This window comes from Astatotilapia calliptera, chromosome 16, assembly GCF_900246225.1.
Source record: "Astatotilapia calliptera chromosome 16, fAstCal1.2, whole genome shotgun sequence".
Classification (NCBI taxonomy): domain Eukaryota; kingdom Metazoa; phylum Chordata; class Actinopteri; order Cichliformes; family Cichlidae; genus Astatotilapia; species Astatotilapia calliptera.
This window is the reverse complement of record NC_039317.1, coordinates 34947819-34972134: the sequence shown is the minus strand read 5'-3', so window position 1 is coordinate 34972134 and position 24316 is coordinate 34947819. Positions and strand designations below refer to the sequence as shown.

General features: G+C 47.5%; 4 protein-coding genes across 7 annotated transcripts in view; 3 read left to right on the top strand and 1 right to left on the bottom strand.

Annotated features, from left to right (window-relative positions):
- Positions 1-4634, top strand: part of rrp1 (ribosomal RNA processing 1) — a 12822-nt gene extending 8188 nt beyond the window's left edge. The window contains exons 4-11 of the mRNA XM_026144325.1: positions 19-101; positions 177-234; positions 404-489; positions 2018-2079; positions 2157-2286; positions 2448-2605; positions 2843-3015; positions 4579-4634. Of these exons, the coding sequence (XP_026000110.1) occupies positions 19-101; positions 177-234; positions 404-489; positions 2018-2079; positions 2157-2286; positions 2448-2605; positions 2843-3015; positions 4579-4634 (806 nt within the window). The remainder of the gene's footprint in view (positions 1-18; positions 102-176; positions 235-403; positions 490-2017; positions 2080-2156; positions 2287-2447; positions 2606-2842; positions 3016-4578) is intronic.
- On the top strand, positions 2963-6795 carry LOC113008220 (interleukin-10 receptor subunit beta-like). Of its 3 annotated transcripts, none has more exons than XM_026145492.1 (5): positions 2963-3015; positions 4579-4891; positions 5536-5686; positions 5770-5915; positions 6020-6795. In XM_026145492.1, the coding sequence occupies exons 2-5, from the start codon at positions 4649-4651 to the stop codon at positions 6164-6166; spliced, it is 687 nt and encodes a 228-aa protein (XP_026001277.1). In that variant the 5' UTR covers positions 2963-3015; positions 4579-4648; the 3' UTR covers positions 6167-6795. The 3 variants fall into 3 exon arrangements, with proteins under 3 accessions (XP_026001277.1, XP_026001276.1, XP_026001278.1); XM_026145491.1 differs by lacking the exon at positions 2963-3015 and adding an exon at positions 4026-4473; XM_026145493.1 differs by lacking the exon at positions 2963-3015 and having other exon boundaries at positions 4026-4879.
- A 4627-nt stretch (positions 6796-11422) lies between these two features.
- LOC113008242 (transmembrane protein 50B) lies at positions 11423-17450 on the top strand. The gene is made up of 7 exons (XM_026145529.1): positions 11423-11571; positions 13534-13723; positions 14225-14337; positions 14925-14992; positions 15362-15454; positions 16202-16259; positions 17349-17450. The coding sequence occupies exons 2-7, from the start codon at positions 13625-13627 to the stop codon at positions 17392-17394; spliced, it is 477 nt and encodes a 158-aa protein (XP_026001314.1). The 5' UTR covers positions 11423-11571; positions 13534-13624; the 3' UTR covers positions 17395-17450.
- Positions 17451-18725: 1275 nt separating this feature from the next.
- On the bottom strand, positions 18726-23977 carry LOC113008029 (uncharacterized). Of its 2 annotated transcripts, XM_026145144.1 has the most exons (8): positions 23815-23977; positions 23495-23689; positions 22367-22472; positions 21853-22037; positions 21577-21725; positions 20461-20602; positions 20170-20318; positions 18726-19597 (listed from the first exon to the last, which is right to left on the bottom strand). In XM_026145144.1, the coding sequence occupies exons 2-8, from the start codon at positions 23532-23534 to the stop codon at positions 19469-19471; spliced, it is 900 nt and encodes a 299-aa protein (XP_026000929.1). In that variant the 5' UTR covers positions 23535-23689; positions 23815-23977; the 3' UTR covers positions 18726-19468. The 2 variants fall into 2 exon arrangements, with proteins under 2 accessions (XP_026000929.1, XP_026000928.1); XM_026145143.1 differs by lacking the exon at positions 23815-23977 and having other exon boundaries at positions 23495-23806.
- Positions 23978-24316: the final 339 nt, after the last annotated feature.

Here is a 24316-nt window from a genome sequence, read left to right as displayed (position 1 = left end):
ATGTGTGTCTGTGTCCAGGTGAGTTCTCAGGTGAGGAGCTGCTCAAACTGTGGAAGGGTCTCTTCTACTGTCTGTGGATGCAGGACAAGCCTCTGCTGCAGGTAACCCCGCCCCCTCCTCAGGGTCACATGATGCTATGAGCTCCTGTAAGGTTGTAAAGTTCTGCTGTGTTTCAGGAGGAACTCTCCAGGAAGATCTCCACCCTGATCCACAGCTTCACCTCCACCCAGCAGCGTGAGTGCACACGCTCCTGTACACGCCCACACGCTCCTGTACACGCCCACACACGCTCCTGTACACGCCCACACACGCTCCTGTACACGCACACACACCTGTAAGCACGCACACAGCTCTGTTGCTTTAAACTAGATGATGATGATGGTGATGGTGGTGTGTCCTGCAGAGCTGTCGTACCTGCGGAGCTTCCTGCAGACGATGAAGCGGGAGTGGACCGGCATCGACCGGCTGAGGATGGACAAGTTTTTCCAGGTGAGTCTCACCTGCTCACTCATCAGGAGGCGGCGGCCGGTGAGACGTCGCTGTCAGCCGCCGTTCTCCGTGACGACAAGCATAACCAAAGGTGGCGCTGAGAGCCAACCTTCTGATGACGATGCAGTGGGTGTCAGGCGCCACCTCTCTGGGGACATCTCAGGCCCTCCAAGGTTTGGAGGCCTATCTCCCCCCACCACCACTTCCCCTGCCAGTGGCGGACCCCCTCAGGTGTTGGTGCGTTGGTGGTTCTTTGTGTCCGGGGATGGGCGTCCAGGTACACACCGGCTCACTCCTTGGCGGCCGCTTGTCGGGGCCTGGAGCCTGGGGCTCGCTCGGGCCACTTCGGAGGTGGGGTGCCCCCGGCCTCTCGGCCTGGGGCTCGGTCACTCAGGCACGGCTGGCTGCCGGCGGAGCTCACGGGCGCGTCACTGCAAACTCCCCCTGGCTTCTGCTCCGCGGCTGCTGAGTGAGCCCTCATCTGGGACTCTCCTCAGCTCTTTCTGGGACAGTGGCGCGGCTGCCCCTCTGTTGGTCTTCCTTGGTCTCTTGTGTTCTGGGGGCCTCTGGATGTCTGGAGTTTTGATCTCCTCCATACCTGCTTCACGCCCTGGAGGACGGGGCTGTGGCCCCCCCACACCCTCTAGCAGATTATTACATGAAGGAACCTTTTAAAAAACAAAAAACAAGCGCGTCCATGCTCACAGGTATACACACGGGTGATCACACCCACAAACTACACCCTTTTTGGCTCCTACCTCAAAGCACACTGTGTTCTGTTGATCTTATGTGCTGCACAATAATGTTTAATATTTAGTATTTACTGTCATATTCCCATATATCATTGTGATGTTGTTTATTGTGTTGCTCTTTTTTTCTTCTGCTGCATGTTTTCTTTTTTCTTTCTCAGCAGGTGATCCAGGTGATCGATAGATGGATTTTTTTTGTCTGCTTATTTAGTTGGTTTTTGTTTTTTGCCCTTTATCCCCGCCCCTCTGCCCCGCTGTTTTTCTTTCCCCAGTCAAGTCTGTCCCGTATTTAGCAAGTGAAAATAAAATAAACAATAAAAGGTGAATCAAATAGATTACGGCGAGGCTGGGATGGTCCATCTGCTAACGTAGATCCGTTGGGCAACTTTCCTCGTCTTTAGACAATAATTCTGATGGAAAAAGAACCAAACGGGACAGGCGGGAAAGAAACAAACAAACAAAAGATGACGATGCAGTGCTCTGATTGGTCAGGTGTTTACTTGTGTAAAACGCTGAAACAACCACGTGTGACCAACCAAAGTAACGTGAACACGTTAAAGCTTCGTGCTGATCCTCAGGTACGACACGTGGACTCACCTGAGTGTTGGGAACATGGTTAGTGACGGCAGTCTCGCACATTCCCGATATTCCCACGCTCCGTGCCGTGTTAGCTCCTGATTGGATGAATCAGTGACTCCTACTGGCGACTGATTTACAGGTGTTCAGTCAGCTGATGCCTCCCTGCAGTCTAACCTGACCTCTCTCGCTCTCTCTGTCAGCTGGTGCGCTTCGTGTTCAGGCAGACCTTCGAGGTGCTGAGGAGGCGGAGCTGGGACAGCAGGTAAGGAGTGGACACAGGTTTGTTCCCTGGTCATTTGCTGTGGCTCTGCGGGCTGTGACTGTTTCCTGTCTCCTCAGCGCCGTGTCTCAGTTCCTGGAGCTGCTGACGGCTCAGCTGCTGCAGAGCGACGCCGCGGCGCCGAGCGGCCTGCAGCTCCACGTCCTCGACCTTTACCTGACTGAGCTGGCGGTCATGGGAGCGGCAGAGGTAACACTCAGGTCACAACGTGACATCACTCACTGTACTGTTAAAACAAAGAAACGACCTCTGACCTCGCCTGTGAGCTGCTGGTTGTAATAGCACCGTGGACCACAGAGGGGTGCAGTGAATCGGCAACAGCGGGAATAACCTCTGCTTCCTGTCCGCAGCTCACCGCCGATCAGAACCTGACCCTCATCGAGCCGTTCTGCAGAACCGCGGCGAGAACCAAAGAGGTGAATTGTTGCGGTCCAGGTGTTCACACAACAGAAACGTCCTCTTATCTGCAGCGTCTCTGTTCTGGGAAACGCCTCCACTCGACTGACTCGTTAGAAAGCAAACGCACGCTTTTCTGTCCCGATGCACAAACGGTGAACGTGGCGTTCCAGCTTTGATGTAACCAGCACCGCCAGCTCGTGTGAGCGTTAGTTTCTTTGCTTCGTGCCGTCACACGTCCTGCAGGATAAAGTCGTGAGATCTTCTTGAACAGCGGTCGTGTTCCCGAGAGGAGAACATCTGTCTGAAGTCACACCTGTGACGCCATCGCTGTGTTTCTCTGTTACAGAAGCTTAGCAACTGGATACAACAATGGCTGCACAAACACATCAGCCCTCAAATGTGAGTTCACCTCCTCCTCCATCACCGTGCACGGGAGTTACACGGGCAGAGTGCGGGCGCATCGGGGGGCCGAGAGCTCCAGCTGGGTGGAGAGTAACGTCATTGACATGGACAGACACAGTAAGTGAATCTCGTCATATGTGCCGAGCTCGTTTGTCTCTGATCCAGTAGCGTGACACAGAGAGGAAAACCGAGTATTAGCCGATGACGAGCTGATGGGTGTCGTTTATCCCACTGAAACTTTTGCCCGTTTGGCACTCGGGTGGAAATTTTAGCTCTGTGCTAAAAAACCAGCCCATAGTGATTGGAGAGGGGATCTAACCCCTGCAGTTATCTGCATTTGAAACTATGAAATCTGCAGGCACAAAGCAAGACCTCTGCTTCTGGGAGCTTTTGGTATCCTCTCGTTGGCCACTTCTACTGGACAGAGCTGAAGCTTTTCCAGTTGTGCCACATGTGCTCCACAGTGGGAAATGTTGCTCTAACTCCCATCGGCTGCTCAGTTTTGTTCCAAGCTTCCATGTTAGTGGATTTCCAGGCCAAGACTTTCCCCTCTGTCGTCTGGTATTTACAAAGGAAGAGGCTAAAAAGCCAGCTGACAATTATAAGGCAGCAGATAATAACCCTCACAGCTGACTTGTAGATGATTAAGGTTATTTTCCCTCGTGTAATGTCATCATTCAAGTCAAGTCAAGTCAAGTTTATTTATAGAGCACATTTAAAAACAACCAAGGCTGACAAAAGTGCTGTACAGTAAATACAGATAAAAATACAATAGAACACAATTTCGTAAAACACCTAAAAAATAAATAAACAATTAAATTAAACCTTTCTAAAAGCCAATGAAAAGAGGTGAGTTTTAAGAGCAGTTTTAAAAGTTTCTAGGCTTTTGGAGAATCTGACGTGAGGAGGTAAACTGTTCCACAGTCTGGGTGCAGCCACAGCAAACGCCCTCTCTCCCTTTGTCTTTAATTTATACCTGGGAACATCTAAAAGCATCAGGTCGGCTGACCTCAAAGATCTCCTGGGGCGATAAGTACTAAGGAGTTCTGACAGGTAAGAAGGTGCAGTGCCATTTAAAACCTTAAAAGCCAGCAGTAAGATTTTAAAATCAATCCTAAAAGCAACTGGGAGCCAGTGGAGAGAGCAGAGAACCGGAGTGATGTGGTCTCTTTTTTTTGAACCGGTCAACAGGCGAGCGGCAGCGTTCTGCACCAGTTGAAGGCGATGTAGACAGGAACGATCTAGGCCAGCATAGAGGGAATTGCAGTAGTCCAGCCGTGAAGTAATAAAAGCATGGACCACTCTTTCTAGATCGTTCCTGCAAAGGTAAGACTTGACTTGACTTGACTTGATCATTGATCTAACAGAACAAGTTTTGGGAGGTAAAATGAAAGATTGGTGAATGAGACCATTTGGTGGCTCTCAGAGAAGCTTCCTGAGATCAGGATGGTCCCCTTCAGCTCCGGTTCAGACTGTGGCAGCAGCTGTGTGGGGAGTCTGCAGTTATGCAATGACTGCTTCAGCAGGGGACGTCTGAAGAGCCTCGCTGAGCTGAAGACGATCAGAAATGAAACCGTGAGCGAGCTTTTCAGCGTCTCGCTCGTCAGAGCTCTCGCCGTCGCTGACTTCAGTCCAGTCAGAGTGAAATCCTGGTTTCTGTGTTTCTGTCTGTGTCCTCAGTGAAACCGTCTGCCGTCATGGTGGGAACCTCCCCAGCTCCAAGCACACTGGCATAACAGAGCTGTAGCAGATGGAGTGGACTGTTAGAGAAGCTGCAGCTTTGATTTTGTCCAATAAAAACGTCTCTCCACATCTGTCCCCCTCAGCCTTCATCGGTCCACCTGATGTGACTCTTCATGTCACTGGGACATCTTTGGAAGTCAGCATTAAAGACCCAGTGTTCAAGCAGTCAGAACTGAGGGAGACGTACACCTCGGCCACCTATAACATCACCTACTGGAAGAGCAGCTCGAAGGAAGAGGTGGGAACGCCGGTTTGTAGTTTTAGCTTCTAATATTATTAGAAGCTAACATTATGCCAGCTAATATCAGGCTCCAGTGTCCTAAAATCACACTTTCCCTCTGATAAACAGTTTGATTACGTTCTCATATCACACGAGAGTTTGTTCACAAAGCGTCTGGGTGCAACAATGTTAGATGCACAATAAAGTTTCATTAAACCAGCTAAAAGCAGCAGAAACAGCATTGCTAAGGACACTTAAGCATAAGCTCAACAACTCATGGCTGAGCTTCCCTGACTTGCACTGGCCTCCTGTCACAGAGCTTCACAGCCTCTTTCAGATTAAATAAAGGTGGCGGCGTCTCGCCCACCAGTGACAGCTGAGGTAAACAGCACTGACAGCCTTCCACAGGCTTGGAGGTGGACGCGGTCCAAACAGTAGCAGGAATACGGCCACAACCGTTATGATGTACAGTCCAAATTTCATGTGTTTGATCTCTCATAGAAGCATGTTTGTCCTACAGCAGCCACCGTAGTTAGAGCTACGCACTTAAAGTGTGAGGGGTAAGAAACTGCTGACAGCTAGTGATGATGTTTTACACACTGTAACTGTAACTTTTAAAAATTCAAAGAGTGAAAACAGTGAAATCAGCTGAGCTCCTCTGCTGCCTCCTACAGGTAGAAACAATGAGTGACATGATGCAGGACCGAGTGGTTCTTAGTGACCTGGACCCGCTGAGCGAATACTGCGTCCAGGTCCAAATCATCACCAACATGAACCCCAGACCGAGCGAGTACAGCGACGTCGTCTGTGAGCGCACCGGTGACGGTAGGCACCGCCGTCACACAGCCGTCACAATCGCTGAAGGTGTCGCTGATGGGCTCACCTGCTGCTGTGTGGTTTTCTTACAGTGGATGCAGCTCCGTGGGTGGCGGCCGTGGTGGCGTTTGTGGTCATGGCCACGGTGGTGGCTCTGGTGGTGACTCTGGTGGTCTACTGGAAACAAATCTCCAAGTTCCTGTGCCCAGAAGTCGTGCTGCCGCCACACTTTAAAGAGGTGTGTGTGTGTGTGTGTGTGTGTGTGTGTGTGTGTGTGTGTGTGTGTGTGTGTGTGTGTGTGTTCTTTAATCTAACACTGACCTTTCTGCCCCGCCCCCTCAGTCTCTGCTGCTGAATGATCCCAACTCCATCTACCCAGTCTCGCTGCCCTCTGAGCACTGCGACCACGTCAGCATCGTAGCAGACCACAGGACTGAGGAGGAAGGAGGGTGCAGCACTCAGCCTGATACCTCACAGGATGGGGGCTAGGAGGCGCAGGAGGGGGTGGGATGCACTTTAAAGACTCTGAGAATCGGCCTCTGACTGTGAGGTTTTAGAGCTGTGAACTCTGCAGCAGTGAAGTGATGAAGACGAGCAAGAACAGGTGAAGCTGGCCCAGGTGAAGCTGTTCCCACTGTCACAGGCTGCTGTTTATACTTTAATAGTTTATTCATGTCAATGTAAATGTTTTGCTTTCTACTGGTTTTTTAATGGTTTTAATGGTCGGAGGTTAACCGAAGCCTCTGCTGCTCCTGCTCGTAGGAACCAGGTGACCCGATGCTGGGCTGTACTGAGACAGTCTGGGTCTTTTACTGCTCTGTCTTCGTAGCCCAGTTTAATTACGTGTTCAGTAACTGGATTACAACATAACTACATGTGAAGGTGTAGCCCTGCAGGCTGTGTGTTTGGGTGTAGTAATAACTGATGTGGGGATGAGGTTGGCTTGGGTTTGCCACCAGCTGCTGTGAGACCTCGCCGTCCTCTGCTGTTTCCAGCGGGTTCACCTTGGATCTCCATCAGGCAGGATTCGGGCCGTCCAGCAGAACTTATGATGAAGAAGTGTGAACACTGTAAATACTCTGATTTATTTCTAATAAAAGTCTTTGTGACGGATGAAATGCTTCTGATTGTTCTTCGCTACAGAAACACGTGAAACATCGTTTTAAATCAGACTCAAACTTGGCTGCTGGTGTTCCAGATCAAGTGGCGTTGGTCAAACAGATGTGTGGTAGACTTGCTTTTCAGGACTCCATTTGAGTGCTCACAAAGTAAACTGCACGCTTTAGTTGTGAAGCCAAAACGCTGAAATCGCAGTAATAACACGTGCGAGGGGAACGATAACAACGACAAGATTCTCCAGATCGTTTGCTCTGTCCTGTGAACTGCATCGGCGTGGTGTCAGTCATTTGGTGTTTCTGCGATCGTGCGAGAGAACATCACCAGGTAAACTTTTTGAATATTTTATTGTTCAGCAGCAACAAGACTGACGGAGTGTGTTTGAGGGAAGCTCACAAATGTCAGGGAGGAAATATTTGATGTTTATTTGCTGGTTTGTCGGTAGCAGCTCCTGAAAAGCAAGTCTACCACACATCTGTTCGAGCAACTGTTGCCAACCAAGTTGATTTTGCCTCTGACAAAGACGACTCCTCAGCCAGGCCTCATTTCAAAGCCCTGTAGCGCCACCCTGAGGCCCCAGTGCTACCTGTACACGGGCCGTTGAGGCCAGCAGGAGGCGCTCCAGTTGAACTTGTTTTCCCATCAGTCACTGCGTGGACGCACACTTCAGCTGCATTTATGAATCATTTGAACCCTCCTTTATTTATTTTGTGCATCTCGATGATGTTTTGTTCTGCTGGGCTGTTCTTTTGGTCCGGCTCTCAGACTAAAGGTCAGCTGTCACATCACATCACATGTTTTTTTACAGGCTACTGACAAAAAAACAAACACTTTTAACCACATCCTCGCTGAAAACACAGAAATGCAGAACTTCAGCAGCACAGGAAGTTTCAGGGTTTTACTCAGAACCAGAAAAACTTTATTTTGAGACGTGAGGCAGAGCCTTCAGTTCTCAGGCCCCTCTTCTGTGGAACCAGTTTGGATTCAGGAGACAGACACTATCTCTACTTTCAAGATTAGGCTTCAAACTTTCCTCTTTGCTAAAGCATATAGTTAGGGCTGGACCAGGTGACCCTGAATCCTCCCTTAGTTATGCTGCAATAGACGTAGGCTGCCGGGGATTCCCATGATGCACTGGGTGTTTCTTCTTCACTCTCTTAAACAAAGTCTATTTTAGTTTCATGATCTGTAATGAAATGATCTAAATCATTTATAAAACAAACTGACCTCTACACCTGATCTTAAAACCTATTTTGTCACATCTAAGTTGTAATTGGAACATGAGATGAAAATGCAAAGTTTTCTTTTCTTCACTGTTACTTGTGTTGTTGCAGGATGGGGTTAAAATCATATTTTCCTGGGTATGAGCTCCTGATCCCTCAGCTCCCAGTATGAAGTGGTTTAGTGGTGTTCTTCTCACAGGCATCTGTGTCACCTTCCCTGGAGCTGCTGGTTTAATCTTTTAAACTTGTAGGTCCTGAAACAATCTTTGCTTTCCAGTAAAATTCCTTTTGTGTCTCGTTTGTCCTGAAAAGTTTATCTGGCTGTGTTTCCTACTGACGTTGGAACTGTGACAGTTTCAGTATGGCTGTTGAGGACAGCGTGCATACTAGGGCTGCCACGACTAGTCACGATTAGTCGACTAGTCACGATTAGTCGACTATCAAAATGGTCGACGACTGATTTAATAGTCGACGCGTCGTTTGAAGCTTTGTAAGATCCTGAAAGACGCAGGAATAAGTAGCAGGATTTAAGAGTGTAATGACGGACTGAAACAGAAGATGGCAGCACTGCATGTACAAGGATGCCAGCTGCCGTTAAACCCCGAAGAAGAAGAAGAAGAAGTAGCTGTGTCCGGTATCATAGCTTTTTTTTATCGGAGCATTTTTTCTTTTTTTGCCGATGCCCGTGATGCCGCCCCGGGCAAACCGCCCGTGTCGCCCGTATCTAAAACCGCTGCTGTGTTCTGTTGCTTCCTGTGTACTCCACTCTGTCATACTGTAGATTTGATTCATCGTTTACAGGTGAAGCTGTCATTAAAATCATTGAATGAGATCAATGAATCAGTGATCAGGATCCAGTGGATGGATACGATTCAGCCTGTGGTTGTGATGTGAATAAATCTGTGATCTCTGATCAGTTTGTTTAAGGATCACATTTTCATACAGAGGGATTTATTTTGGCTTCACAGACGCTGTAGCTTCAAACATGTCAGCAGGCTGGTGGTTATTATGGGATGGCATCCTCTCCTGCTGGGTGAGCAGAGTCTGTTCATTTTCATTACAGTCCAGGGTCATGGTGTGGGCGGAGCCTATCACAGGTCTCATAGGGTGAGAGATGGGTACACCTGTACAGGTTTCGATCCATCACAGAGCTCTGTGTGCCTGAGTCAGACATTTGAACTTTATACAGCTTTAGGTTGTGTTTTAGTTTCAGCTGCTGAAAAAGAATCTTAGCTTATCTTGTGTTATGTTGAAGGAAAACTGAATCTCTCTCCGTAGACTCTAACACCTCAGAGTGATCTATCAGTGAGTCTGCAGATATGAACAAAAGCAGACTCAGAGCCTACCATATCGCCTCTTATCATCGCTTTAATGACGTTTCCATCTGACACGTCTGAACCTTCACCGACACCCACAGCTGGACTCTGAACATCTGGCTGCCTAAAAAGAAGAAAACCATCCACACAAAGATTAGGAGCTGGAAAGTGATCGGGGTGAGTTTACTGCTCTGTGTGTAGCTGTTCAGTGTTGAATGTTCACGGATGAACCTCCTCAGGAGGAGAGTGAAGGAGTCGTCCTGCATCAGTATCTGTTCAGTTAGGTCCATATATATATATGGACACTGACAAGTTTTGTGTTGTGACCTGTTTACTGAGTCATATTCCAGTTATAGTTATATAATAGACGTGGATATGATGGTTAGACTCTCAGCTTTCGATCGAGGGTAACCACGTTCAGACTGGGTGAAGGGTTTAGGAGTTTCAGCTCCTTAACGTGTGCAACCCTCTTCTTAAGTGGGCCAAAAGTAATTGGACAGTTGACTCAAAGGCTATTTCATGGACAGGTGTGGGGAATTTCTTCATTACATCCTTATCTGTGGCCAAGTCAGTCACCTGACCTTCACCCAACTGAGCATTTCAGTTGTTCGAGACTAAACTTTGGTCAAAAAGACCCACAAACACACAGGAGCTGAAAGCTGCTGCAGTAAAGGCCTGAGAGAGAGAAGGAAACCAGCATCTGGTGATGTCTGTGAGTTTAAGACCGTCAGCAAACCCAGCAAAGGGTTTTCAACAGCGTATTAGAAATGAACACTTCATTATCACTTATTGAATCTGTGTGGGAATGAAGGGATTGTGTTAAACATACTTTAGTTCCTCACATTTTAATCCAATCTTTTTGTCCAACCCACTGAGTTAAAGCTGAAGCTCTGCATCTGAGCTGTTTCGTTTAAAATGTATTGTGTTGATGCACAGAACCAAAAACAGTTGTCTGTGTCCAAATATTTATGGACCTGACTGTATTTAATCTGTATCAGGACCTTTATCCGTATCTGTATGTGTGCCTGTACCTTTATCAGCATCAGTATTTGTACATGTATCAGTATCAGGGCTGAAAGGGTTAGGGCAAGTAATCAGGCTTTCTCTGGAGTGGGTGGAGGTGACGGTGCTGTGAGTCTGCATCGCCTCTCTGAACAGAAATCTGACCTTCCACATGCTGTTCTGGTCATTAGAAGAAAAATATATTTTTAGTAAATGAAAGCTGACGTTTCAATAAAATGAAGTGAGAGAGCGGCCGATTGTCCTTTGGTGGAAGAGAAAAGCTGTGGCCTGTGTTTCTGAACGAAGCCCAGAGGTCTGTCCATGACAGGAACGCTTGTCTGAGGCTCTCTGATGATGAAGAGCACCGCTCTGCTTCATGTTCACGTCTGACTGAAGCTCGTTCAGAGCAGCAGCTCTCAGGTCAACCTCGCAGCCTTTTTCTCTCGCCGTCTGTCTGTGTCTGAAGTCTGGAGCCGTTTCAGACTTTCATGCTGATGTTTGGCTCGAACAAGCAGGAGATTTCTGAGGTTTTCTCATGAATCAGTCTCTGCTGGTTTGTGGAAAAACCATCAACATCAAACATCAAAGCAAGGCAGCAACATGAGTCCAGCTCAGAGAAGACTCAGTGAAAACAGCGACACCTACTGGACACTTACTGTGGCCACATGTGATAATGCCGTTGCTGTTCTACTCTTCTCTCTCATTTTTAGTTCATGGACAACAAACCAGCTTATAGAACAAAACATATTAAGAAGGCTGCTGTGTTTATGGTGCTCACCACACGGGTCTCACAGATAAGACCTGAGACATCTTTCATCTGTGCTGGACTGAAGTGTGAGTGAATGCAGATCGATATGCTGATGGGAAATAAAGATGAATGAATGAAATGCAAAAACCTCCCTATGTGTAAAGATTTTTAATTTAAAACATTTTATGTAAAAATATATTTTTATATGGTTATATAATTATTCTTTATAAACGGCCTCCCCAGCCTTGGGGAATCGTTCATCACATGTGTGTATACGTGGTATTTGTTTGCCAGCATACAGCGCTTCACTACTGCTAAAGTTAGTGACTTTACAGGATGCAGAGCCTGGTCCTGACCGCAGGAGGCAGCAGTGTGCCGCAGAGCCCGTGAGGCTCCCGGAAATGAAGCCGCAGACGAGGGGCTGTGCCGTAAATGGAAAGTGAAAAACGTTGTTGCGCGGCTCTGTTTCATGGGGGTGATTGATATCAGGTGAGTTTTCAGACAGCTGGGAGGCTCGCAGGCAGGTGCGACTAACGCGCTGCTTCAGATGTTACTTGAAGGAATAAAGCGGGAAACGAGGCGGGTTACGAGCAGTTAGCGTTAGCCTCCGTTAGCTCCCGTTTGCTCGGTGGAACAAATGCTCGGTGAGCTGTGACCGTCACAGGACAGGTGTACGGTTATTAATCCAGCAGGGAGCGAAGAACAGACAGGTGTTGACAACCCTGACGGTGTGGGAATCCGCACACCTGCAGGAGGCTGACGGAGCAGCTACGCCTGTGCTGCGGTGGAGCTAACAGTTAGCCCCCGACCAGCTAGCAAACACTTTGCCCTGCGGATACACCTGCGCTTTAAATATGTACATGAGAACAAGTGAACCAGCCGGAACAAAACAGACCTCAATAACTGTGAAAGAAATAAAAAGCTGAACTACAGTGTAAAGTTATAAAATACCAATTAAATTCTAAAAGACCACAAAAGAAGCTCCTTTAAATGTAAAAGATCTCAGACTGAAAAAGAATAATAAGTCAAAATAAAGTAATTATATCACGAAATGGCTTGTTAAAAAATAAAGAAACAGTAAAATAATCAGGTTCCTGCAGGAAACTGGTGAGCAGGTGTTAGCAGGTCAGCATCTGCAGCTTCAGTCCATCACTGAAGCATCTCAGTGTTGGAGCCGGGACAGGTGACACTCCTAAAATTGGGCCTCTCTTTTTACCCACTAAGTCACCATGGTAACGGATGCTCAACACCTTACCTGGTCAGGAGGAGGTAATGTTCAGAGTTTCCTCCGATTCGTGAAGCTTTTTCCTGAGAGCAGTGAAAGAACCCCGGCTGTGAATCACAGACTGAACTTGTGATCATCTGATCACGTGCTGTTGGAGGAAATGTCTAAATGTTGTTCTGTGTGATTCTGACCTGCTGCTGAGTAGGGCTGCACGATTTTGCATAAAATGAGAATCACGATTTTTTGCTTAGAATTGAGATCACGATTCTCTCACGATTCTCTTTTCCAGTATAAATATTTATTGCACTTATTAACTGCACATCAACTTAGTAACAGTTGAGACTGAACATAAAAACAATAAATAAACATAAAACAACAAATGTCTCACGTTTTGTTGTTGCTGCAAAATGTTGTACTGCTTGAAATTCCGTCTCCACCGTTGCTCGACACTGTGTGTATAGAGCAGGTAGTGCAACAATAGAAAAATAGTTGCGGGACGGCACTGTGTAGCGTTTGTCTAGGGTGTTGATCATTTTCCTAAATCCCTCGGTTTGCACAGTGTTGATGGAGCCATATCTTTGGTCAGGTGATAAGTGATAGCCTCCGTAATTTCTTTGAGTTCGACGGGTAGCGCTGGAAGCGCTGTGTAAGGTTCCCGTTATTGATGTTTGGGTGGTTGACCGGGACGGATTTTCTCCTGTCACTTTCTCGTCATCCCTGACGTGCTCTCCGTTGTTTTTTCCTGCTAATTTTAGCATCACACCTTCTGTATCACGTGGTATAAGGCTCCGCCCTTGTCATTTGTTGAGCAGGAAGAGTGAGCGCTTGTTTTCATGCCGATTACGTCCCGGATCAAAATGCGGTACAATCGTCTTTAAATCGTTGTCATTTGGAAATGAGATCGCACATAAGTATGAATCAAGATCGCGATTTTCTAACGATTAATCGTGCAGCCCTACTGCTGAGTCTGTAAGCTGATGCGTGACAGTGAGCTAAACCCAGGTAGAAACATGGATCTGTTTCTCCCGTCTGTTTATTTTTCAAAACGTTCTTCTGCGATTAAAATGGAAAAAAAAACCTTCTGAATGACGATGTGTCCTCATATTTCTGACAGTTTGTAGCAGATGTGGTGAAAATCAATGTCCGTTGGTTCTGGTTGAATCTTCAGGTCCAGACGTCCTTCACCCGCTGCAGGACGCTGTTAACGGCCTGTGTTTGTTTTAAAGGCGTCTTTCACAGAGTGTGAGCAGCTGCTGAGGGGGCGGCAGACTCGCCTGTCAGGACAACTGAAGAAGAAGAAGAAGGCGGAGGAGGAGGATGGCCGGCTTTTTGGATAACTTCCGCTGGCCCGAGTGTGAATGCATCGACTGGGGCGAGAGGAGGAATGCCGTGGCCTCCATCGTGGCCGGAGTTCTGGTTAGTGTGAGGCAGAGAGGGGCGGAGTCTGTTTGAAATCTCCGATAAGATAAATGTTCGCCGCTGGGAGGTTGGTGAATGGTGGAGGTCTTATTCCGCTTCACGCGATCTGTTTCCCGTTTGTCCCAGAACAATGCCATAATCTGTGTTTACCTCAAACATGACTGTTAATAATCCAGAAGTTTGCTGTGATAGTCTGATGTAAAAACCAGTCCAGCTAAGACACATCTGATCAATCAAAGCCTCATTCACACAAACACTTTTTGCTTTGCTTTCTATCCAACATTCACACACATTCATCCATCGGAGAGCAGTGAGGTTTAGTATCTTTCCAAGGATATTTGGTATGCAGACTGGAGCAGCCAGATGAGCTGAGCTGCAGCCACCCCATGATCTGTAAACACTCAGACATTAGTGACAGCACGGATGTCTGCTAAGGATGGACAGGAAGTAAAACCTTTAGAAACGTCACGTCTCGCTGTGCACGTTCTCTTCTTTTAGTTCTTCACCGGCTGGTGGATCATGATCGACGCCGCTGTGGCGTATCCAACCCAGGAGCAGATGAACCACGCCTTCCACACCTGTGGCGTCTTTTCCACCATCGCTTTCTTCATGTAAGTGTGAAACGTTGCTTTCATACCGTACATGCTTTCAGAGTTGTTAGACCATTGAGGGTGGGGGAGAGTTATCCACATGAAAACACATGTAAGATTTGCTTGGGTTTGTTCATGTGCCTCACAGCCTCTTTACAAGCAGCTGCTTTATATGGTTTCCTCCTGCAGTGAAATGTAATTTCAGCTTAAACATCTCAGCGAGGCTTTGAAAGGACAAATTGTGACCTCTGATGATGCCTCATTACTTAGAACTCTTCTTTCACCAAAGAGGAACCAAAACCTTTCACGATGTGACAGGAGAGCAGCCAAACTGCAGAATCATTCAGTCTGTTGTTATTCTGACCTCGATGCTGTTAATGAGCTGAGCTGGTGTCAGACAGGTTTGACCTCAGACTCCGAGGAAGTTACAGACCTGCCAGATTTCACGGTGTGCTTGGAAACTGGTGCTGCAGTCAAATGTGAATCAACAAAGGTCAAAAACAAAGCAGAGACTCTGAAACATCATGTGATCACTTCCTGTTTATGTCTGCAGTGTGAGCAGCATGAAGCGCTCAGACTCCTCTATGTGACTCTGTGTTCATTCTCAGGATTAATGCAGTTTCCAACGGCCAGGTGAGGGGGGACACGTACGGAGAAGGCTGCATGGGCCGGACAGGTGAGTGTTTGTCACCTGTCAGGGATCTGCTGTGGCGCTCAGAGGTGTGAGAAACACACACGTGAGGCAGATGTTAAGAGTAAAGTGCAGAGCCTCAGCTGTCTGTGTGGCTGTAAAGAGACTAATATGTGGTGTAGCTCAGTGGGTGCACAGACCACATGCCGGCGTGGGTTAGGGTTACCCTAACCCTAACCCTAACCCTGTCTCTCTTCGCTGTAACTAGCCAATAAAAGCTAAAATGATATTTTAAAAAAACGTATATCTGACGGCGGTGTGAATCCTGCCCTTTGCACAGCCGTCAGGATGGACAAACACAGCAGACACAGCACTGCTCATATGTAATTGTACTGCATGTGTCTGCGATTGCAGGAGCTCGTCTCTGGCTCTTCATCGGCTTCATGATGATGTTCGGCTCGCTCATCGGCTCCATCTGGATCCTGTTTGGAGGCTACGTAGTGCCGAGTGAGTTTCTCCCCTCAGTCTGTCCTTGCTGGTCAAACATGCAAACCTGGAAATGATCAGAAGGCTGGAGGGAAAACCAGAAGTTATACCTTTAAGTTAATAACAGCTCAGCCTGGACAAAGTCAGAGAGTATGTTATGGTTTGGAGCGCGAAGTCACTGCTGGCCTTTATCAGCTGCTTCATGGTGTTTTCTTCTGCTCTGAATCACATGACCGTTTTGGAAACTTGGAGCTTTTTCCTGTGGTTTGGTCTCGTTTCACACAGAAAAAATCCACACGAACCGAAAGCAAACCTCAGTGAATCACTACAAACCACACAAGGTTCAAACTGCTCATTGTTCTCGTGACTGAGGCGCAGGTAGCACTCAGGGACAGCCCTCGGTTCATTTCACCTCCAGCGGGTGCAGTTTGTGGCCTCTCACACGTGACCACAGCAGGGTGTTTGAGGTTGCAGCGTAGACCTGGTAGTTGGTCGGATTTGATCCTGAAACGATGGATCAGGGAGTCTTATTTTAAATTCAGCTTTGCTCCTGCAGCAGGTCCATGCGCTGCAGTCTTCACCCTGCTGCGCTTGCTGTGTGAGCAGCAGAAGAAAAGCCTTGTGGTTATTACACTGTGGAGTCTAAAAATACAACAAATGATTTTAATCTGACTTCCTTAGACCTGCGCAGGGAGTCGGCTCTCTCTGAGCATGCTCAGTCACAGTGAAACCTGATGTGACTGATAACATGTCGCTGTGTTCCCGCAGAGAAAGAAGTGGCTCCGGGGATGGCTGTGTTCTTTCAGAACGCCTTCATCTTTTTTAGGTGAGTGAAAAGCAGCAGCGCTGACACTGAAGCAGCTGAAACGGCGCACAGGCCTGTTGTAATTAACCAGCTTGGTGCCAAATATGTGCTTCCTGCAGCGTTGCGACACATTACATGAAACCTGTTGCATCTTATTTCCCGTAATGGGCGGGAGCTCCTGCCAGGAAAGCCTGGCTCAGTTTAACCCATTCAGGCCCCTTTCTGTTCCACTAACTGATGCAGAAAGAAGAACTAAAGGCGGGTGGATGGATACGAGCGTGAAAAGAAGCTTTAACATCCACACAGACTGTAAATACCAGATTTCTCAGGGAGGGGTTTCCAGCTCTGAATGAGTGTTTGTTTTCTAACCTGCTGCAGATTAATGATTGATTCACACCCTGTCGTGGTTGGAGTTTGTCTCAGTCCATCAGGACCATCATGTTTCACCTCCACCTGCCTTGTGCTCATGTTAGTTTAACCACAGCTGTGTAGCTTGTCGCTACCCGATCCGTACCGGAAACCCGATCGGTACCCCGCATGCGCAAATCTTACGTCACTTCCTCTCTTTGCCAACATTGCGACATAGTTGAATGATACTGTTAGCGCCCAGTTAGCTCCTAGCATTTCTCAACAGCTCTTCCTCCTTTTCAACTACCGGGACATTTAAACAATGGATAATCCGTTTACAAACAAATTCATGCTTTTCTCCTCAACAGAGAGTGTCCCCCGATTGAGCAACAGCGCCGTAAAATAAGAAGAATGGCGCCTAATTTTGCTACTTGTATTACTTTTGCTGTAACAAAACAAATTTCCCACCTGTGGGACTAATAAAGGTCATCTTATCTTATCTTAATTACAGAGTTAATAATACAGACTTTATAATAATCAGATACTCTGACCTGTAACTATCGTAAAACGCTTCGACTGGAAGTAGACACCTTTGGCGCATGCGGGGTACCGATCGGGTTTCCGGTAGTGACACAGCTATTACATGACAGAGAGCTTCATTAGCCTCCAAACATCACAGCACTGTGGAGCTGAGCTGTGAGTTTGGATCTGTCTGCTCAGTGTGTGACATCACTGTGACATCACTGTCTTCTCTCTCTGCAGCACTCTGATCTACAAGTTTGGCCGCACTGAAGATTTATGGGGTTAAGACGTCTCCACACACACACACACACACACACACACACACACACACACACACACACACACACACACACACACACACACACACACACACACACACACACACACACACACACACACACGTGTATTTATATCCTTGTGGGGACATCTCATTGACATAATGCTTTCCCTAGCCGTTTACCCTAACCATCAAAAATGAACGCCTGACCCTAAACCAAATCATAACCTAGTTGAGTCTCAAAAATGCCTTCAAACTGGGGCCCGGTATTTTGGTCCCCATGAGGGCTGCTTGTCCCCACAAGTATAGTATACTACCAAATGTTGGTCCCCATTAAGATGTTAATACCCGTGCACACACACACACACACACGGCCTTCAGATGTTTTGTATTCTGCTGTTTTAATCGAAGCTGTAAAAACAGTTTTAGTATTGTTGCTTTTTAAATGGAGACCAATCAGTGCTGCTGCGCGCACACACACGCACACACACACACACACACACACGCGCACACACACACACACGCGCACACACGTGTAAATATAGTTCTGTCATGTCTCACTTCTCTGTGTCAGTCTCAGTGTGTTTTGTAAAATGAGGGAATTCCTGCTGGCGGGCAGGACCGCCGGTCTTACTGTTAAAGTGTCACTCTGGGAGATTTCAGCCTCACTTCCTGTTGATTAAATGCTAATGGTCACATGTTAGCCGTAAACAGCTGGATGTGAGACTCGCCTCTCGCTCTGACGAGAAGCCGTAAACAAATAGCCGAGCAAACCGGCCCCGTCCTGCTGTGGTTGGATGTAGCACAGTCGAGCGGAGCGATGTGTAGCCGCCACAGGACGGATGCTAACCTGTTAGCCACAGGTGACACACACACACACACACACACACACACACACACGTTTCACCTCGTCCATCAGGTCACGCTCACTCTGGACCGTTTTAGATAAAAATTTTTTTACCTCAGACTGTACCTGATTGGTTTCCAGATTGTACTTCCTGTGACTCCTCCAAATTAAAAGTCTGTGATTGTTACATGTATTTTTAATGAAAATCTTCCAGGCTGACACTTCAAGGGGGCGGGGCTAATTTATAGCTGGAAGCACATTTGCTGTCTCGTCTCCGTCTGACACTGGATTATAAAAGGACGTTTTTTGTTCCTGAACTTCCTGTTTGTGACTACGATGTGTGTTGATGATTTTTCAGTATTAAAGTTAAAAATCTCGGCTGCTTCAGTCGTTCCTGAAACAATAAAAAGTGTTGTGGGCGTGGCTGTGAGCTGCTGCTTTGTTTGTTACTGTAACCTTTAACTTGCTGTTTACTGGAAGCAATGACTCAGCCTCACCAGTGACTCAGACATTTTATTAAGGTGAACTCCGCTTATTCAGAAGGACGGGGAGTTGACCTCTGCAGGGAGGAGGGGCTTCCTGTGTCCCCGCCCCCCCAAAAAAAATTACATGAAAATTTCCCGTAGACAAACATTTACCCAACAGTGTTCATGTTACAGGCGCATGCGACACTTCCTATTTCACTGAAACAGGAAGTGTTGGCCACAACTGTCCTCTTACCGCAGCCAGTCAGATCCAGCAGTGAGCGTGTTATTCCCACCTGCCCAGGAACGCTCTCACCGACAGTTATTAATAAAGGAACTAACTCTCAGAGTTAAACAGGACTGTAGGAAGTTTGAGAAAGAGCACGCAGACGTGTTTGCAGTTCCTGTTTTTCTACTATTTCCTGTCATCGGAGGTTTGAAGCAGCGGCAGCGTGGAGAACATTCAGGGAGGCGTGGCCATTCAGAAACGATACTTGGTTAATGCTAGAGTGACCCGCTTCTCTGCTGCGATGGTTGTTAGCGCGCAGTGGTTAAAATTAGTGTCAGGAAGCTGCTCGCTGCGCTCCATCCTGGTTTTACTCCACCCACTGTCCTCATGGGAGTAGTTCACAAATGTTCTGAGATCAGGTGCTCACAGGTAAATAATCCAGATGGTGCACGGTTAGATCACCTGGAGCAGGTGAGCGACTCAGTCGCCTCTGCTGGTAAACTGAGTGGAGTCTCTGTGAGTGGGCGGAGCCTCTCCAAGAGTTCAGGAAGCAGCGGCGGGAGGGCTGAGTGCTGATCTGGGCTCGTAGTTACCGTGAGAGATCTGGAGGTCGTCATAGCGCTCTACGATGGGAGTAAATGGTCGGACTTCAAATTCCCCACGAAACAGATTCTGAAGGAGGAGAAGACACAGGAACCTCAGAGGCAGTGAAGACTAACGATGGGCGATTGGCTGAGCCTTTCACCGATTGTTTTTACAACAGTCATTTATCTGCCCATGAGTACGTCTGCTAATAATGTTGGTCGAAGCTCAGAGAAGCGGTTTTAACCCTTCCAGCTGCGAACAAATGCAGCGATTCGTTTACTCAAACACATAACAGAACAAAAGAACGGCAGCAGCCTGCTTAAAAACAAACAAATTATTCAAATAAAAAACACAACAGTGGGAAACACAGGACGGCCTTTTCCCCACTCTAACCGTGTCTGTCTCACACACTCGACCAAACAAGTACAAAATTAAACCCATCTAACTTTGGCTCTAACTTTGCTGGACTGACGGCTCTGTTAACACCATTGGACAGTTCAGCGACTCACCAGTCACCATGAAGAACCACGTCGGTCTTACACACTGATCGTGAAGCGAACACTTTCAAAATCAGCTCTTTTACTCGCTGACACGCTCGGAGTGGATACAGCACCCACCAGTGTCTGTGTGGTGAGTGTGTGCAGCAGTGTTGGTCTTACCGGCGGGATTTCATATTTATGTGGCTCCAGGCAGCGTTTGATTTTCTCAGTTTGGAAAAACCCGAGGTATCCCAATGTAAGAATGATGATGGCGAGGACCACGATGCCGACGAGCAGCCCCACGATCATCGGCGTCCTGTTCACGTGTTCTGAGAAAACAGACGCAGTGAGTTTACTGCTGCAGCTTTAAAACCTTCAGCTGATTCAAAAGCAGCGGAGTCGTTTACATCTGTGTCTCTGGTTGGAGTCGGAGCGCGTTAAAGGAACGTTACACCAAGAAGAGCAGCTTACCTGATGCAGGGATGACCTCACACTGGATGCAGCTGCGTGGTTCCACGAGGTCCCCGTGGACCGTATAGGCCACCTGAACACAGTACCGCTGCCCCTCCTCCAGGTCTTCAATGGTCCTGGAGTCTATGGTGTCTTCATACTTCTGATGAAGACAATGACACACACACACACACACACACACACACAGTGTGAGTGAATTAAACTGAAGTGTTTGCTTCTGCTCGTCTTCTCCTGTATCCAGCTGAATTATCAGACTGTCAGAGCTCCACGGAAAGTAACCCAGCTGTGCAGCTTAACATTGATAAGAGCAGATGTTTATCCCTCCATGGACCCATGACCACATGCTGCTTCAGGGCTTCACTGCAGCTGCTGCCCGTTTGTGGCTCTCTGGCTTCCCTGAGCCTGGTTCTGCCAGAGGTTTCTTCCTGTTAAAAGGGAGTTTTTCCTTCCCACTGTCGCCAAAGTGCTTGCTCATAGGGGGTCATATGACTGTTGGGTTTTTCTCTGTATCTATGAAGCGCCTTGAGGCGACTTTTGTTGTGATTTGGCGCTATATAAATAAAATTGAATTGAATTGAGTTTAGTCCTAAAAATGAAGGCGCAGGATTCATCTGGACACGAAACTGCTTCTCAGTCACTTTGAGCTTCTGAAAATGGGAACTGTGTAAAAATAGCTGTAATTCTGAAACAGTTTGTGCAGACTGTCTGTTGGTGCAGAGGCAAACTGTCCAAATATGCTTGGACCTGCCTGCACACACTGACAGACACATGTGGCTGTATCAGCAAGCACACTGGCATGAATAATAATAATTAAAAAAAACTGCTCAAAGGAATTAAAAGAACACTAAAAACTACAGAGCCCAGCAAGGGACATTCTTCAACGCACATATTAAACAAATATGTAAGACTGCTTTCTTCCATTTGTGCAACATCTCTAAAGTTAGAAATATCCTGTTTCAGAGTGACGCTGAAAAACTAGTTCATGCACTAATGTGCTGCCAGAAGTCATTTTGTAGCTCTGGCAGGACTCATCCTGCTCCTCTTTACACAAAGGAGCAGATACCACCCAACATCAGGTGAGCATAAACACCTGGAGGAATCACTCCGTGGTCTCACCTGCAGAGGACTCTCTCCCTCTCTGCCAAAGTAAATCCTGTGCTTGGCATTGTTGGCGTGTTCCTTCGCCAGCTCGTGGTCATCGTTAAGGAATACGGTGAGTGATCCAGGCCGGGTCAAAATGCTTAACGGAGGCGTGCAGACGTCACCTGGAAGAGCAGAGCGAGCGTCAGCACAGCAGCAGCTCGTGGTTCACACTGTGGTCAGGATGGTTAACACCTCGAGTCTCACAGCTTCACCCACAGACAGCGCTGACACATATCTGAGGGTTCTCACCGTATCTGCTGCAGGCGTTAACACCCTCAGATCTCAGCCCCCGTCTCTCGGCCCGCACGCGCAGCGTCACGCAGCTGTTCTCGGGCGAGTCGTTAGTGTCGCGCGGCCCAACCGCTGATATGTTGCAGGAATGGAAAGGCGTCTGGATGCAGGCTGGAAGAGCTTCCCATTTATCAGAGTTAAATCTGAGGATGAGGAACAGAAACGAGTCAGAGAAAACTTCTGCTCAGCGTTCTCTCTGCTGTGAAACCCAATCACTCGTTGCTTTGAAGCAGGAGCTTTGCTGACCTCTGACCTCTTCCTAAACATTTTACCAGCCCACTGTGGATTAGAATCTGTGACAGTGACACTACACTCAGCCTGCTGCTCTCTGATGGCGGCTTTCATGTGAAACTGTGAGAACGATGGAGTAAATAAAATGTCATCAGCTGACCTCTCGCCACCAACGGCCGTGACGATATAAAAGGAAGCTCCACCTTAAAACAGAGCACCTTCCCTGGCTGTGAGGGCTCACCTGCGGTAATTCACAGTGTAGGTAACGTCCGGCTCCCCTGGAGTCCACGTCAGCTGACCCTTCTCCACCTGGACGTTCTGTGGAGGCGGCGGCGCCTGAGACGCGACTGCAAAGGTGAAGAAAGCAAACCAGAGAAATCCCTGCATAATCCAGATTATTGTTATTCATGTGATCACGGCCTCAGATGATTTATTAAAGAGACAGCAGGAACCATCGACGCCACGACGCCTGAGCTCAGAGGGACAAAGATTCAAAAACGAGGAATAACATCTGTCTGCTGCACACGGCACGTTTTTAAAAACTGAACAGATGTGAACCTGATGTTTGTGGTGACGTCATTTATTCACTTTCATGTCTGTTTTCTGATTGGACAGATCAGTTATTTATGGCCTGAGAGTGTCAGAGTCAAAAGTGTTTACAGTGAACAGATGAATGAACATTTATTGCATCAGTAATAATGAAGGTTAAACATGTTTACAGGCTGATTTAAACAAACACAGAAGTGATGATTATAACCTGAAATAAACTCTTTGAAAGCCTCACAGATCCTTTCCTGTCATGTCAGGAGCTTTGGACATTTATAGCCCACTTCCATGTTTCACAGGAACCTTTAACCCTCCAGCAGCTGCGACTGTTTCACCTTTTTAACCTGAAACAGTCGCAGCAAACAGAAAAAGGACATTTTCTCATGTTAGACGCGCTGAACCGAACATTTCCTGGTCTGAGCTCAACGAGTTCCGTATTTTATCCGGATGATCAGTTTTAAGATAACCTCTGACATTTGAACCTGAATGTGACGGCCACGCTAAATCCACAGGTGAAACCCAGCTGGCAGGTAACAGCAGCCTTTCGTGTTCAGCTGGAAACACCTGACGCCGATTACAACAAAACAGCTTGAATGAGTCATTAATAACTGAAGACATTAGAAAATGACATTTTAACATCGGTTATTTTAAAGTTCAGTCTGACTCCGGAGCGAAAACGTGATTCAAACACAAAATCTCTGTCTGTCTGTCGCGCACACGCACACGCACAGAATATTGCTTCATCCGTGGTTAGCCTGCGGGGCTACAGGCCGTTGTTAGCCGGTAGCTCGGCAGGTATTGTCCGGCGGCGGCGGCTCCTTACCCCAGGAGACGGCGTGGAGGCAGAGCAGGATCAGCAGCATGGTGTCGGCCTCATTCCTCGGTCTGTGGCCGAACGTGCTGGCTGGAGCTGAAGAATCGAAACACACACCGACGTACTTCCTCGTCCTGGATAATCTGGACGTCTCCGTCCCAGACTGCTTCTGTCTTGGGGGATTTCCGGTTCCGCCTCTTAAAGCTGTACGTGACAAACGATAACAAAACACCAACAACTGCTCCACACGGTGTTTGATCACCGCTCACAGCCGCTGGGACAGACTGTGTTTACCAGCAGAGCTCAGAATCAGCTCAGATTCAGCTCACCTGTGCAGCCAGGTGAGTTACGCTGCCCTCCCACCTGAGGGTCCCGGGCCCTGCACGTCGAAGCTCAGCAACGCCCGTGTGTGGACTCGCCCTCACACCAGCTCACACGGGGCTGAGTATCGACCGACCGGGGATTCCCCCGCGCGTTCACGCGAGGGTGACGTCAGCAGCATGTGATCAATCACAGGAAATGAGAGTTAAATCTTCCAAATAAATAAATCAATGAACCGTTTATTTTATGATTTTCTGTGCTGTGTTCAAGGAAAACGAAATGCATTCTAACACAGAGTGATGCACTTTGGTAACTGTGTACAGTGCACTGGAAAGTTTGTTTTATTTTATGTCATTATATTACAGGTTTGGTTTTAGTTTTTAATATATTAAAGATATAATCAGTCATTTTTCAAGTTATTTAATCAAAAAAAGAATGTTGTACTCAGAAACTTACATGTTAGTCTGTAATTTCATCTTCCAGCAAACTGATAAGTTTAGAATTAACTTC